General features: G+C 35.0%; 1 protein-coding gene and 2 long non-coding RNA genes across 4 annotated transcripts; all 3 read left to right on the top strand.

The window, feature by feature from the left end:
* Window positions 1–2,149: 2,149 nt before the first annotated feature.
* On the top strand, window positions 2,150–2,789 carry LOC120168228. Its single transcript, XR_005520118.1, has 3 exons — window positions 2,150–2,325; window positions 2,414–2,446; window positions 2,705–2,789. It is a non-coding gene; the product is annotated as an uncharacterized LOC120168228 (long non-coding RNA).
* Window positions 2,790–7,449: 4,660 nt separating this feature from the next.
* On the top strand, window positions 7,450–8,295 carry LOC120168236. The gene is made up of 3 exons (XR_005520119.1): window positions 7,450–7,679; window positions 7,867–7,932; window positions 8,101–8,295. It is a non-coding gene; the product is annotated as an uncharacterized LOC120168236 (long non-coding RNA).
* A 712-nt stretch (window positions 8,296–9,007) lies between these two features.
* LOC120168212 (protein DNA-DAMAGE INDUCIBLE 1-like) lies at window positions 9,008–9,655 on the top strand. Of its 2 annotated transcripts, XM_039177018.1 has the most exons (4): window positions 9,008–9,104; window positions 9,194–9,263; window positions 9,408–9,478; window positions 9,563–9,655. In XM_039177018.1, exons 1-4 carry the CDS (start codon window positions 9,063–9,065, stop codon window positions 9,623–9,625), a joined length of 246 nt encoding a protein of 81 aa, XP_039032949.1. In that variant the 5' UTR covers window positions 9,008–9,062; the 3' UTR covers window positions 9,626–9,655. The 2 variants fall into 2 exon arrangements, with proteins under 2 accessions (XP_039032949.1, XP_039032943.1); XM_039177012.1 differs by having other exon boundaries at window positions 9,408–9,654.
* Window positions 9,656–11,687: the final 2,032 nt, after the last annotated feature.

Below are 11,687 nucleotides of genomic sequence, written 5' to 3'. Positions count from 1 at the left end.
ACTATGTTAATGTTGTACTTAAATCACCAATCTTTTCAAACTTCCAAACTTCTAAAATAATCATATTTCACATCTAAACACTTATTTAAATTCCAAAATAATATTTTCCAGCATAGTACATCAACTATTAAACAATTATACAACCATTCATAACTTTCCAAAATTGCTAAATTGGTCCCCCAACTTTTCAAAAATTATAAAATGGTTCCCGACTTTTTCTAAGGCTTGTAGAATACTTCTTACATAATTTCCAGACCTTATATAATTTTTCCATAATTTTTCTCACTCAAATACATCATAACCGAATTCTTTATCCTTTAAAACTATGTTTTCATCGATTTTGATTCGATTCAAGCATGAAATCAACTTTCAATCAACCTTATAACATCTTTAAAATAAAATGCTTTATCAACTATCATCAGAACACAAAGTTTCTTCAACTTATAATTTGTCCGAATTTTATAGAATTATTTCTAGGAAGATTGAACATGTTATAACCATAATCAAGCTTGAAAATGAATCTACAACCTCAAAAACATCAATATTCATCATCAATTTCATGAACCCTATCATGAACATAAACCCTTAGATTTGGGATCTTTGAATTCCAGCAAGATTAGAAAGAAATATTAGTACCAAATGATAGTGTTTTTTTCGCGTAGATCACTTTCCTATTTCACGGCATAACTCGAATTCCAAAGAAATTGGCTCAAAAATTGAAAATAAAATATTTTCTTACCTTGGAAGCTATCTCACGTCATTTGCTAGAGAAGATGAACATCTTGGCATGATATTTTAGATTGATATCATGCTTATCATCCTTGAATTAATCATTTAATGAATATTAAATTCATTAAATTGAGAAAATACCAATATACCCTTAATGAAACTTAATAATTACCATAAAACCTAGATACTTATCCTTATCATCTTCCAAATCTTGACACTTGAACCTTATCCTCGTCCATAAGTCAAATATGAACAAATAATATCTTAGTTTACCGATTTGGCCTTGCCTTTTAACAAAAATCTCAATCTTGCCACTTTAATCCAATTGTCCAAATTAAACATAAAATTAAATCTTAAAATCCAAATATTTATATTATTTTCCAACATTTAAAAATGTAAAATATAATATATTTTCTTTTATTTTCGAAGTAAATGGTAATTTTTTAAAATTACCACTTGGTCCCTAAACTTTTCTATTGTTTATACTTTGATCACCAAACTTTAAAAATTTATAATTTGGTCATTCACTAAATCCATTTATGGAATAACATTATTTTTGGGAAAATTACCACTTAATTCCTTAATCTTTTCCCAATTTTCTACTTTGACCATCAAACTTTCAAAATTTTCATTTTGGTCATTATCTAAATTTTTGGATATTACAGATTTGAACATATATGACTCAGTAGTTTTAATATATATATATATAGTTTAAATTACTTTTTTATTTTAGGTTATTTAATATTTTTACCTTAAAACTAAATTTAAATCTCTATTTTTTTCTAAGTTTGTATTATGTACTTTTAAGTTTTAATTTTTTTAAATTCTTATTAATTTGTCAATATGAGATAGAAACGAAAAAATCACTATCGATAATAATATTTTTAATATTTTTTTTGAAAATAAACTTTAATATATATCTAAATATATTCAAATATTTATCCTTAAAACTAACTTCAAACCATTAATTTTTGTGTATGAATTGTGTATTTTGAAATTTTAAATTTTTATGTATTTTCATATGATTTTTTTAAAAGTTTAAATTAAAAAAATAAAAAATATATAAGTTAGATACCCGTGACTCGAAAATATGAATATCTAAATTTTACAAATACTCAAATATAAGATACAAATAAACGTGATAAATCGTGGATTGACAAATATACTACTTGAAAAATTGGGAACCTAAAAAAGAAATATTGATATCCCATTTTGAACACCCCAATAGTATCACATAGCTAACAAAGATTACCACTAATAATATGTCATGTAAGCGCTTAACTCTACTTCGTACTGTAGAAAATAACTTGCACCTTCGTTTATCTACTTGGAGATGAAGTTAAAGCCTGGACACAACCGAAATTCTCTAGTAAGAATCAACATAAATATAAGTCAAAGTGAAACAAGGTTAAAGTCCTTTCTTTTTATATATTTGTGCTAAATAATTTTATTATTAACCTCAAAAACTTTCATTGAATCTAAACCCATCAACCAACAAGAGACAGAGACGATCTCACGCCAACCCCCAGGATGAGAATTACTGTAATGACGGCAGATGAACAGATCCTTAGCTTAGATGTTGATCCTCATGAAACTGTTAAGTACCCTTTTATCCCGTCTATATCCTTATTCTATATCTTTAATCTTTTTTTTACTGATTTTATGCTTTCATTGTTTCTGTTAGGTTGAAAATTTGAAAGCTTTGCTTGAAGTTGAGGTTAGATATTAGTACCCGTTTATCTTCATGCTTCTTTTTTAAATTATTTGGTCTTTTGATGTTAATAAGCGAGGCCGTTTTCTTCTTAGATTTATGTGGTTTTTGAAAGTTGATTATTGAGATTCATTAGCTTGTTTTAGTTGATAATATTAAATTTTTGTCCTTTTTTCTGAAAGAAGTTTTCTTTTAGTTTTGAGAGTTGACTGTGGGGATATGTTAATGTTGATTGTTTAAAGTTTGTTTGGGGTTTATGGGCAGACTATGGTGCCATTACAGCAGAAGCAACTTTTGTTTAATGGGAGGGAAATGAACAACTTCGAGAAGTTGAGTGCATTAGGAAGATGATCTAGTATGATGGTCTCTGGTTCTGCCTCGAGGTAATTTCGTTTACATATTGTTAGCTGTCTAATGTAAATGATGAATATGAGTGTGCAGCTGATCATAACAGACTTGTAACTAAGCCATGCACGTGGCATTAGCTGAATGAATCAGCTATTAGTTAGTTAGCAATGCAGTTAAGTTAACTGCCTATATGTTGTTCATGTTTGTGTATATAAACCAGTACATATCTCAGCAAAAAATATATACAGTTTTGCAGTTTTACAGTGTGCAAATTACCATTCCAACATGGTATCTCTCGCCATAGATCTTGGGGCGCTTTCTTTCACCGCTTAAAGCCCTTCTTGATGGAGTTCAATGCCAACATCAAATCGTTCACTCACAAGAAAGTAAATGTCATTCTTGATGAGATGAATTTTATCCTTTGGAAGCAGCAGATTTTGCTCACCATTCAGAGCCACCGTTTGGAACGGTTTCTTACCGGTGTCGTGACAACTCCACCTGAAACAATTGTTGATGATGATGGCATTACTCGAGTCAATGAAGCCTATGAAGATTTTGTTGCACAAGATAGTGCTCTTGCCTCATGGTTGTTATCCACCATCAACAATCATCTGCTTCCTCAATTTGTTGGGGCTGCAACTGCAGAAGCCGTATGGAACACAATTCTTCAATTCTTTGCCAATCGATCCACGACTGCAGTAATGAGTCTCCATTACAAGCTTCAATCATTAAAGAAAGGTGGTGATAGTATGCGTACTTATCTTACTCGGGTTAAGGAGGTCTGCGATGCCTTAGCTTCTTGTGGCAGTGTTGTGCCTCAAGTCGAACACATAGCAAACATTTTGAAAGGTCTCCCTCTGGAATACCAACCCTTCATGGCAGTTATAACCTCCAAGAGGGAAACACTATCCTTAGATAACATCTACACAATGCTTCTTGATGCAGAGACTCAACTTGCAAGCTTTGATGACCAGCTGGAGACCTTACCTATGAGTGCCAACGTTGCCCAGGGGGAAAATCAAAATTCTGCGATATCAAGTTCAGGCTATGATCATCGACTAGGAACTCGAACTGGTGGCAGGGGTCATGGTAGGTTAAGACTGCAATGCCAACTTTGTGGGAAAATCGACCACCTTGTCGATCGATGCTGGCATAGATTTGATGAGAATTTTCTTGTGTTACTACTGATCAAGGATCCAATCACTCGGATCATAAGTCAGCTTCCTTTACTTACAACTCCACATTATTATCCTCTGATACTGGTGTGAGTGATGTGCAAAGCATAAGTCCGGTTTAACTGTGGCTGGCCAACCACAAGCTCATACATCTTCCATGTCCTCTGATCGGTGGATTGTAGATACTGGTGCTACGCACCATGTCACCTCAGACTCCAACAAAGTATTAAATGCAATTGAATTTCTTGGCCCAGGTAAACTTCTAGTTGGCAATGGCATGCCACTTGATGTAATTTCTACTGGTCACTCTCATATTTGTGCTAATTCACGCATACTTTTGCTGAATAATTTGCTGCTTGTTCCTCAAATAACCAAGAACCTACTACCTGTGTCCAAGCTTGCTAGGGACAACAACGTTTTTCTAGAGTTTCATGCAAATAGATGCTATGTCCAAGATGAGAAAACCAGAAATGTTCTACTTGAGGGTGAGGACCATGAAGGCCTATTCTCGTTTGCCATGACTAACAACTCCTTAGGAGTGAATCTTGCTGAAGCCAACACTAGTTCAATCTCTTGCTCTTTAGAAGATCTTTGGCACAGGCACCTTGGTCACCCAGCTACTGAAACAATAATGAAGATAGCTAAAGAAATAGGCATCAAAGTCCATACTAATGTAAATAAGACTTGTGTAGCATGTCATATGGGAAAAAGTCATAGACTGCCCTTTGTTGAGTCGAATACATCGGTTAATTCTTCTTTCAATCTTGTGTACTCTGATTTATGGGGGCCACCTCATGTGACATCGAATAGATTTCGCTTCTATGTCTCATTTGTAGATGCCTTTACAAGACATACCTAGATATATCTGTTAAAAATGAAAGATGAAGCTGTGCTGGCATTTCGTATGTTTCAAAAACTTGTGGCAAATCAGTTTGGCAGCTCCATTAAAGCCTTACAAACTGACTGGGGAGGCGAATTTCGCACCTTATCACCTATGTTAGCCAGTGAAGAAATCTCACATCGATTAACATGCCCCCACACGTCTGAACCGAATGAGGTTGTCAAACTAAAACATCGCCATGTTATTGAGCTAGCACTTGTTTTATTAGCTCAAGCATATTTTCCAGTCAAATACTGGTCATATGTTGTTGTTTCAGCAGTGTACTTGATCAATCGCCTCCCTACTACAGTATTACAAGGTGTATCTCCTTTCGAGAAACTTTATGGCAAGAAATCAGACTACACTATGATGAGGGTCTTCGGTTGCCAATGTTTTCCCCATCTGAGACTATTTCAGAAGCACAACTCACATTTAGGTCTCAAGCCTGCACCTATCTGGGCATCAGTCCTCGACATAAAGGATTCCAATGCTTGGCATCAGATGGGAAACTTTATATTTCTAGGCACGTTGTATTTAATGAGTTTATTTTCCCTTTTGTAGGTCAAGAAGCTTGTGAATCCTTGAAATCGTTTGAATCTACAAAATCAGTACGTTGGCCCTCCGAACCATTACGAGTTGTTGCTTGAAATATGTCATCCATTGTTGAACAACCTACTACAAATGATGGACTCGGTTTTGATTCAAGCGATGCTGCATCAGGAAGTGTTGTACCTATAGACTCTAATGAAATCAATATTGGTACAAGTCACACTGAAGTCGATCATGTTCATGAAAGTACTAGTGCTGCTGCAGAATCTGGAAGTATCGCGCCAGTAATAGATGCGTGCAGCAATCCAACTAAACCTGATGCTGATGATCATCATCGAGACATTGTTCCTGATTCCAGTACTACGGGACCTTCAGTGCGTGTTCATCCCATGATGTGGAATTTTTAAACCCAAAATATTTTTGACTGCTGAAGAGGAGGATGTCCCAGCTACAATAAATGCAACACTAGAGTCACCACATTGGTCTACTGCTGTACACGAAGAGTACAATGCCCTATAGAAGAATGGCACCTTTTCGTTAATGAAACTCCCAAAAGAAAGAACCACAGTTGGATGCAAATGGATATTTGGAATCAAAAGAAATCCGGATGGGATTGTACTTCAATATAAAGCTCGTTTAGTCACTAAAGGCTTTTCTCAAACACATGGTTTTGATTTTGGAGACACGTTTAGTCCAGTAGTTCATTTTTCTACATTCAACATTGTTCTATCGATTGCTGTTTCTAAGGGCTGGGAGCTTCGACACATTGATATAAACAATGCATTCCTGTATAGAGATTTAAATGAAGACGTTTCATGCAACAACCTCCTGGATTTGAGCAACTTGATGAGAATGGCAAGCCTCTCATGAGCAACATACTTTTGTGTCTGGTCTGTCATAACTATATCGTCTACATACACTAGTACATACATGTATTCATTGCATGATTGTTTAATAAACAATGAAGGGTCTGCTCGAGACACTGTGAACCCAAGTTGTAGCAGGCTTTCCTTGAGTTTTACATGACAATTACAGGAGTGTTGTAGGCTCATTATTGTATGTCTGTCACACTAGACCAGACATATCGTGTAGGGTGGCACAAGTTGCACAATACATGCACGCTCCACGTGAAGCTCACTTTGTTGCCGTTAAAAGAATACTTCGTTATTTACGTGCAACCCTAAACTTTAGCCTAGTCTTTTCACCTGTCGATAGTGGACTAAATATAGTTTCCTTTGCCGATGTTGATTGGGGAGCTAGCGTTGATGATCGAAGATCCATAACTGGATATGGTGTGTTCTTGGGAAAATGCTTTGTTACATGGTGCTCAAAGAAACAAAAGACTGTCTCTCGATCGACAATGGATGCTGAATACAAGAGTGTAGCAGATGCAACTGCTGACATAGCTTGGATAAATGCTCTCCTAACTACCTTGGTATTCAACAATGTCGTGAACCGATTATATGGTGTGACAATACCAGCACAGTGGCTATGAGTGCCAATCCAGTTTACCATGCTCAGTCCAAACATGTGGACCTTGACGTGCACTTTGTTTGGGAAAAGGTGGCAGCTGGTCAATTGCGAGTTAGCTATGTCCCTGTAATGCATCAAATTGCTGATGGATTCACTAAACCATTAGCTCGAGTTGCGTTTGAGGAGTTTAGATCAAAAGTATGCGTGCATTCCTTTGAACAAAGGAAACAAGAAGAAGCAGGGAAAATGTTAACAGTCTAATGTAAATGATGAATATGAGTATGCAGCTGATCATAACAAACTTGTAACTAAGCCATGCACGTGGCATTAGCTGAATGAATCAGCTGTTAGTTAGCAATGCAGTTAGAGTTAACTGCCTATATGTTGTTCATGCTTGTGTATAAACCAGTACATATCTCAACAGTAAATATATACAAGTTATGCGGTATTACAGTGTGCAAATTACCATTCCAACACATATCTGGTTTAGGGTTGCTTTCTTTTAATCTTATATGTTGTAGTATTGTTGACCTGAATTGGATGCTTGTTACGAGATTTTAACACGGATGTGTAATGTATGATTCATTGCAGAGCATCTGACAATGACTTGAGCTTCAATCCCGATGGTTCTGCTGTGAACCCTGCAACTTTCTAACAACATATTCGACGAGATTCTAATCTAATTGGACAACTATTTCAGACCGATCCTGAGCTTGCCCAAGCTGTTGTTGGAAATGACCTCAACAAACTGCAGGAGATTCTATGAGCTCGTAATCAACGAAGATTTGAATTGCGACGAAAAGAGGAGGAGCTTGTAAGTAACCTATCCTAGTTGTTTACGCCTATAGTTGGTTGTGAACCAGTGGTGAATGTATCATAATTTGATAAAAAAATGTACACAGAACTTTCAAAATACTAAAGCTTGATCATACTTGTGATAAAATCATATTTTCCCGATCATGTCTTTGATTGATACACATTTATTTAATCTTGCTCCATAGGCTCTTCTTCAGGCTGATCCTTTTGATGTTGAAGCACAAAAGAAAATTGAAGCTGCCATTCGGCAGGTTAGTTTTCCATAACATTCTATATATCTGACTTAATTGAAACGTAATTTAATTTGAAATATGTAATAGTTAGTTTATGGTTTGACAAAGGGTTGTGGTATTTCCATACTTATTTTCTTTCTGGATGATATGATATTTTGGCTAACATCTTACAATATCGTGATGCAGAAAGTGATTGATGAGAACTGGGCTGCTTCCTTAGAGTATGATCCCGAAGGCTTTGCAAGGGTGGTATGTAGTCTTGCTTCCCTTGTGAAGTGTACCTATTAAAATTTATAGCTTTCTTCCACTTTAGAATATAATGTTTCTTTTCGTTCTAATCAGGTTATTTTGTACGTGGGTGTGGAGGTTAACGGTGTCCCATTGAAGGTAAATATAATGGCAAGTCCTAAATATAACATGTATATTTCACAAGGGTCACTGTATTATGATCTTAATTTTCGTTTCTTTTGCAGTTTACCATAATGTTTTAGTTGATTTTATGCAATATTTTAATAGTACCCTGTAAGGTTTATTATACCGTTTGAATATTGTACTCTGATAAGTTTGTTAAATCTGTTGCTTTATAATTTTCCTTTAGGCATTTGTCGATAGTGGTGCACAGGTACTTCAAACTATTTTCCTTTTTTGTTATCTAGGAAGTTCCTTTTGCTAGTCATAGAAATATTTCTCTCTTACATGGAGAAGGTGCGTTTTATTGCTTCTTAAAAATAGCAATAATGTTGACTAAATGTTTCCTTAAATCATTGCAATTATAGTTGTCACTTCAGACTTTAGAATCGATGATGGCACGTGCTTTGCTTGTTCTCTCCTTCAGATTGCTGAGGCTTTTATCAAAGATATAGAGGTATTGCTCATGGAGTGGCCAATCGGAGATACTAGGACAGATACATGTTGCTCCGATCAAGGTTGTCTATTGGTTTTCTAGCATAAAACACGATGTGTAATCTTTTTTTTGAGTTTTTGTTGCTTTTATATGACCATTCTTTTACTGGCATGCTAATAGTAGATGATACAACCATACACTTGTCATGCTTAATGTTCCGTTTAACTTCTTGGTTTCTCATGTTATTGTAGATTGAAGAGAGATATTTTATCCTTGCTCCTTCTTGGTTTTGGACTCTCCGAATATGGAGTTCCTCTTCGGGTTGGATATGCTCCGTAAGCACCAGGTAGCATATCTATTTAATATCTGACATGTACCTCCATTTTTGTACTTTACACTAACTTTGCATAATCCTTATTGCCTATATTTGTACAGTGTATTATTGACTTGAAGGATAATGTTCTTAGAGTCGGAGGAGGAGAAGTTTCCGTACCGTTTTTGCAAGGTTGGTAACTTTAATCTGTAATTGCACAAGTGTCGCTAAGTTTCTGATTACCAGTGGTCTTTGATGTTAATCATTTTTCAGGCTTCCTGCTACTGAATTTCTTTTCTTATAATGGAAATTAACCAATTATTTTACTCTTCTCAGAAAAGGACATCCCTTCTCGCTTCCTCAACGAAGAAAGGCATGCAAAGCAAGCATCGAGCTCAGAAGCTTCTGTAAGTCTTCTTGTTTTGTTATCTGCTCCAAACAATATAAACACACACATATTGTTGGCACTGATCTATTGCCTGATTCTTCAGGTGACATCTGGAACAACAGAGAAGAATGCTAATGTGCAATCTGGAGGACAGTCTTCTGGTTAGTGATCGCCTATTCAGCATCTCACTCATGTTTATCATTTGCATGCTTCTTGTTGCATTTTCAAATTCGTCTGAACACAAGCTTATCGTTAAGCTAATAAGGACATTCCGTCATTAGTTAGTTTTAAGCTATATTATTTGGGGTTTTGTACCCTGCACGCATATGTTCATTTCATTCCAAGTTTTATCATGTATTTAGAGGACCCTTGGAGTTGGAGGGACACTTACATCAACCGTTTATTGTTTTGAAATAGGTGTTGAAGATACTAATTTTTATCCATTTGTTTTTTTATTTTTAATATTAATATTAGTATTATTATTTTATTTATATTATTATTATATTATTATTATTATTAATAAAAAATTTATTTATAACGAGGCCCGGATGGCCCAACAGAAGCCCAATAGACCCAAAACCCAATTAGGGTTTACACATTTTAGCTAGGGTTTTCTAACCCTAGCCCCAGCTGCCTCTGATGTTTCCAGAAGGCCAGCCGCCGCATCTGCCAGGTGCCTCCTTGCTGCCACCACCACGACCGACTCCTTTGGCCACGCCACCTCGTCGCCGTAGATTCCAGAACACCAGATGGCAGCCCACGTCGAAGCCCTATGGTGAGTCACCACCATAGCTATGGTGACTCACCTAGGCAACCATCACTAGAACCGGTCCGAAGGGTGTACCTCCATGGCTATAAAAGCCATCGCACCTGCAAAATGAAAAAAAGGAGACGACAGAGAGCAACGACAGGAAACAGAGGCAACAATAACCAAGGAAAACAAACGACAAAGAGCAAAAAACAAACGACAAAGAGCAACCAACAACAGACAAAGACCAAACCATAGCAAACAATCGATAAAAGAGAGAAAAACAACCACAACAGCAACCAGAAAAGAAATAGAGAAGAAACGGGAAAGAAACTTACCAAAGAGGAGCCTCTACGAGCCACCGGAGAACCGAAACGTCGAAGGGAACTATCCTAGATCTACGACGATTGATAAGGTTTTAAGTTAAAACAACCTTAGATTCGGGTATAGAAAAATAGGGGCTTCGATTTGGGGTGGGTTTTGTAGTTTCCGGCCACCGTTCACGGTGGCCGACGGCGGCGATCAGCCGGAGCACGGCTGTCGGCTGGAGACCGGACTCCCTCCGGTGTAGAGAGAAGGTAGAGAGAGAAAGAAAAAAAGAAAAAAATGAATGTTTAGGCCTAAAATGGCCGATTTAGGGGATATATAAATCCCTCCCCAAACGACGTCGTTTTGGGGAGGGATCCCTGCGTAATTTTACATACGAGTAAAACCCTTTTCGTAGTCATTCAAGTTTTATAAATTTACATTATGGTCACTAATATCAATTTATGAGCCTTTAATTCGTTTTTCTAATTCTATTTTATTATAATTTAATCACAGCTTATATATGTATATATATATTTAGTATAAAATACCCTATTTAGTCCCTTAAGCTTTAATAATTTTTATTTTGATCATTAATTAAATAATTAAGGCTAAATGACACTGTTAATTATTATATTTCATAATATTACGAATTAGACCATTTAATTTTAATAAGTTATAATTTAATCCCTAAATTTAATTTATTTAAATTATTATTTTTTATATTTTAAGACCCTAGTTTCAACTTTATTTATTTTAGTCATTGTTTATTTATATTTTAATTATTATTGTTCTTATTATTATGTAGTCATATAAACATATATAATAAATAATATTTATTTACTTATTTTTTTATTTAAATAAAAATCCTATTTATAAATTTAATTTTATATAAATTACTTTTAAGAAAATAATCATATTTTAATATTTATTTTTTTAATATTAAGAAATAGGCTGTCTTAAAGCACCTAGAAGTCCTTTTCTGATATTCTTAAATAAATAAATATCTTATTTTCATAAATCATATATATTAATTTATTTTAATTATTTTTAGAAAAATATTTTATTAATATATTAAGAAATGGGTTGTCTTAAAGCACCTAGAAGTCCTTTTCTGATATTCTTAAATAAATAAATATCTTATTTTCATAAATAGTATATATTAATTTATTTT

This window comes from Hibiscus syriacus, unplaced genomic scaffold (genome assembly GCF_006381635.1).
Source record: "Hibiscus syriacus cultivar Baekdansim isolate YM2019G1 unplaced genomic scaffold, ASM638163v2 tig00003041_pilon, whole genome shotgun sequence".
NCBI classification, from domain to species: domain Eukaryota; kingdom Viridiplantae; phylum Streptophyta; class Magnoliopsida; order Malvales; family Malvaceae; genus Hibiscus; species Hibiscus syriacus.
The sequence above is the reverse complement of the archived record's forward strand: the minus strand, read 5'-3'. Positions and strand labels throughout refer to the sequence as shown.